Genomic DNA, 5,000 nt, shown 5'->3' on the forward strand with positions numbered 1-5,000 from the left:
CTACTCCGTCCTTTAACAGGGTGTATAATGTACAGGGTGTATATGGTGTGTTAGTGAACGGGGACCACCTTCCTACTCCGTCCTTTAACAGGGTGTATATGGTGTGTTAGTGAACGGGGAACACCTTCCTACTCCGTCCTTTAACAGGGTGTATATGGTGTGTTAGTGAACGGGGAACACCTTCCTACTCCGTCCTTTAACAGGGTGTATATGGTGTGTTAGTGAACGGGGAACACCTTCCTACTCCGTCCTTTAACAGGGTGTATATGGTGTGTTAGTGAACACCTTCCTACTCCGTCCTTTAACAGGGTGTATATGGTGTGTTAGTGAACGAGGAACACCTTCCTACTCCGTCCTTTAACAGGGTGTATATGGTGTGTTAGTGAACGGGGAACACCTTCCTCCTCCGTCCTTTAACAGGGTGTATAATGGTGTGTTAGTGAACGGGGAACACCTTCCTCCTCCGTCCTTTAACAGCGTGTATACTGGTGTGTTAGTGAACGGGGACTACCTTCCTACTCCGTCCTTTAACAGGGTGTATATGGTGTGTTAGTGAACGGGGAACACCTTCCTACTCCGTCCTTTAACAGGGTGTATATGGTGTGATTGTGAACGGGGAACACCTTCCTCCTTTAACAGGGTGTATATGGTGTGTTAGTGAACGGGGAACACCTTCCTACTCCGTCCTTTAACAGGGTGTATATGGTGTGTTAGTGAACGAGGAACACCTTCCTACTCCGTCCTTTAACAGGGTGTATATGGTGTGATTGTGAACGGGGACCACCTTCCTACTCCCTCCTTTAACAGGGTGTATATGGTGTGTTAGCGAACGGGGAACACCTTCCTACTCCGTCCTTTAACAGGGTGTATAATGTACAGGGTGTATATGGTGTGTTAGTGAACGGGGAACACCTTCCTCCTTTAACAGGGTGTATAATGTACAGGGTGTATATGGTGTGTTAGTGAACGGGGAACACCTTCCTCCTTTAACAGGGTGTATATGGTGTGTTAGTGAACGGGGAACACCTTCCTCCTCCGTCCTTTAACAGGGTGTATATGGTGTGTTAGTGAACGGGGAACACCTTCCTCCTTTAACAGGGTGTATATGGTGTGTTAGTGAACGGGGACCACCTTCCTACTCCGTCCTTTAACAGGGTGTATATGGTGTGTTAGCGAACGGGGACTACCTTCCTACTCCGTCCTTTAACAGGGTGTATATGGTGTGTTAGTGAACACCTTCCTACTCCGTCCTTTAACAGGGTGTATATGGTGTGTTAGCGAACGGGGACTACCTTCCTACTCCGTCCTTTAACAGGGTGTATATGGTGTGTTAGTGAACGGGGACCACCTTCCTCCTTTAACAGGGTGTATATGGTGTGTTAGTGAACGGGGAACACCTTCCTCCTTTAACAGGGTGTATATGGTGTGTTAGCGAACGGGGACTACCTTCCTACTCCGTCCTTTAACAGGGTGTATATGGTGTGTTAGTGAACACCTTCCTACTCCGTCCTTTAACAGGGTGTATATGGTGTGTTAGTGAACGGGGACCACCTTCCTCCTTTAACAGGGTGTATATGGTGTGTTAGTGAACGGGGACCACCTTCCTCCTTTAACAGGGTGTATATGGTGTGTTAGCGAACGGGGACTACCTTCCTACTCCGTCCTTTAACAGGGTGTATATGGTGTGTTAGTGAACACCTTCCTACTCCGTCCTTTAACAGGGTGTATATGGTGTGTTAGTGAACGGGGAACACCTTCCTCCTCCGTCCTTTAACAGGGTGTATATGGTGTGTTAGTGAACGGGGAACACCTTCCTACTCCGTCCTTTAACAGGGTGTATATGGTGTGATTGTGAACGGGGAACACCTTCCTACTCCGTCCTTTAACAGGGTGTATATGGTGTGATTGTGAACGGGGAACACCTTCCTACTCCGTCCTTTAACAGGGTGTATATGGTGTGATTGTGAACGGGGAACACCTTCCTACTCCGTCCTTTAACAGGGTGTGTAATGTACCTTCCTCCTTTAACAGGAATCCGCCCCCAGATTATTATGATTGATATCATTAACACAATAAACAGCTGATTTCATTACTGAAAATACCCAGCAATTAATGAGGCGCAAAATGAGTTCTCTCTCCCAGGTATTGTAGTTTCACTGACCTGTTCTTCAGAGTGGAAGAGGACCTCCGTGTGTGTGTGTGTGTGTGTGTGATGAGTGCTCATGTGTTAATGAGCAGAGCTGAACTACAAAATTAAACTATTAAACTAATACAATTTGTTCTGCGTTTTTATACATGTTACCCAGAAGGAAAATACTCCCACTCCCACCTTTTTAATTTCATATTTTTTTTATTGTAAATGGGTCGACAAAAAAACACATACTTTCATTCTAACAATAACAATAATGTGTAGGAGGCAGGAAAGGTGATAATACAATTTCATTAAAGAACATTTTGAAAAGAAAGATAAACAAATGGGATCAGAGAGAGAGAGAGAGAGAGAATGATTCTACGTCTAATTTTAACGATCTTCTTTGCCGTCGCCGTGGAGACGGTGAAGAGCGCTGACGGACGCCTGTCAATCAAACTGAACATTCCGATTCCGAGAGTTCCGACAGAAACAAACATTCCGACTGAGAGAAAACAACTTCCTCCCACTCAAAACGCCACCGGATAAAACCGCCACTTCTCCCATCGCACTAAACCAACGAAAAACATTACAGAAACACAAATAACATGTTGATACTAGCAGAGAGAAAGAAAAAATACCACCAAAAAGACAACACCTGATGTGGATGGTTCAGCATTAAGATAAAGGTCTACTTTATATTCATACTATATATATATATAATAATAATGTGTATATATAGATATATTCTGGATTTAAACAATGATTTGGATGTAGATGTCTTGCATAGAAAGATCCCACTAGAAAACCCCAGTTAGGGAGAGGAATGATCGACGAGCGCAAAGCAATTTGTCAGAAAGATTAAAAATTAACATAAGTTGAACGTAAATATCCATGTAATAAATGACTAGACAATATAATGTATTTCAATAAACACGTGTTCCAGGACTAGTTTTATGTTAAATCACATCCTTAGAATATCTCTTTAGGGTAATGTTAATAAATGTTAATAAATGGTAAATGTGATAACACTGAGTTGATATGAACACATATAAAACACATACAGCTTCTGATACTATTTGGTTTGTAGCAGGACTTGTGCATTGCTAATTATTAAGACTTAACAAGTGTACCCTGCATACTACAAAGTGTACCCTGCATACTACAAAGTGTACCCTGCATACTACAAAGTGTACCCTGCATACTACAAAGTGTTCACTGCATACTACAAAGTGTACCCTGCATACTACAAAGTGTACACTGCGTACTACAAAGTGTACCCTGCATACTACAAAGTGTACCCTGCATACTACAAATAGTACACTGCGTACTACAAATAGTACACTGCATACTACAAATAGTACACTGCATACTACAAAGTGTACACTGCATACTACAAAGTGTACAAGTGCATTGGAATAACGATGCATCCTAGACAGAGGAAACAGTACGTTGGTCAATACGGCTATAAGCACAAACGTTTTGGCAGTGGTCCACTTTTAAGGAGTTATTGACGGGATATTCCTTCAGCTTCCTACAACTACACACAAGCTAATTCAAAAAGCAACATTTTAATAATATTTATTGTTATACTTAGAATAAATAGGCCAACTTCCTTTATAAAAGGTTCATGGGGGACGGTCTACAAAGAGAAACGAAGCTTTAGTAAGGACTTTTGTCTTTTACACCCGAATAATGCCTTGAGGCTGTCCTGTTCTGTCCTGTGCTGTCCTGGGCTGTCCTGTCCTGTCCTGTCCTGTCCTGTCCTGTGCTGTCCTGTCCTGTCCTGTCCTGTCCTGTGCTGTGCTGTGCTGTGCTGTGCTGTGCTGTGCTGTGCTGTGCTGTGCTGTGCTATGCTGTTCTGTCCTGTCCTGTCCTGTCCTGTGCTGTCCTGTCCTGTGCTGTCCTGTCCTGTCCTGTGCTGTTCTGTCCTGTGCTGTCCTGTCCTGTCCTGTGCTGTCCTGTGCTGTCCTGTGCTGTCCTGTGCTGTCCTGTCCTGGCTGTCCTGTCCTGTGCTGTCCTGTCCTGTCCTGTGCTGTCCTGTCCTGTGCTGTCCTGTCCTGGGATGTCCCATCCTGTGCTGTGCTGGGCTGTCCTAACGCTGCAGATATGGGGGTGGGGGGGCAGCCAGGTGTGGAGGTGTTTGGGTGTGACTGGGTTATCTGTGTCTGAAAATAGATCTCTCACAAGGCCCTCAGTCTGGCCAGTAGAGCATCTACATCAGAGTCTCCATTGGTGTTGCTGGGACATGGAGACTCTCTCTCCACCTCAACCTCTCTCTCCCTCCCTCTCTCCCGCCCTCTTCCCATCCCTCTCTCATTCTCCATCCCTCTCTCCTTCTCCCTCCCTCTCTCTATCCCCGTGTCTCGGTCCATCCCTCTCTCCTTCTCCCTCCCTCTCTCATCCCCGTGTCTCGGTCCATCTCTCCTTCTCCCTCCCTCTCTCATTCCCCGTGTCTCGGTCCATCCCGGTGGTGGTTATGGCTTTGAGTCCTCCAGGTTCCCGACGCAGTTGGCCCCTGCTCCTGGCCGTGGCAGACCCCGTAGCGTGAGCCGGATGTCCCTCTGTGTCATAACGAGCCTCCTTTGTGGGCGCCGCTCCTCTCTGTCCTCTCCCAGCAGCCCCCATCGCCGCCCCCGTGCTCACATTGATATTCTGACGGGATCTCGACCTTTGTAAAGGTGTCTTTGTGTTTTCTGCGGAGAAAAGAGGAGGAGGAGGAGAGATGAGAAAGAGGGATAAGAAGGGTAGTGAAAGAGTCAGGATGAGAGTTGTACACACACACACACACACACACACACACACACACACACACACACACACACACACACACACACACACACACACACACACACACACACACACACACACA

At 46.0% G+C, this 5,000-nt stretch overlaps 1 protein-coding gene across 1 annotated transcript in view; it reads right to left on the reverse strand.

Annotated features, from left to right (window-relative positions):
• Nucleotides 1–2,336: 2,336 nt before the first annotated feature.
• The window catches only part of LOC139532996 (protein diaphanous homolog 3-like), a 255,078-nt gene continuing 252,414 nt past the window's right edge, over nt 2,337–5,000 (reverse strand). Inside the window, exon 12 of the mRNA XM_071331142.1 lies at nt 2,337–4,824. Coding sequence (XP_071187243.1) covers nt 4,529–4,824 — 296 coding nt within the window. The 3' untranslated portion in view covers nt 2,337–4,528. The remainder of the gene's footprint in view (nt 4,825–5,000) is intronic.

This window comes from Salvelinus alpinus, chromosome 10 (genome assembly GCF_045679555.1).
Source record: "Salvelinus alpinus chromosome 10, SLU_Salpinus.1, whole genome shotgun sequence".
Classification (NCBI taxonomy): Eukaryota; Metazoa; Chordata; class Actinopteri; order Salmoniformes; family Salmonidae; genus Salvelinus; species Salvelinus alpinus.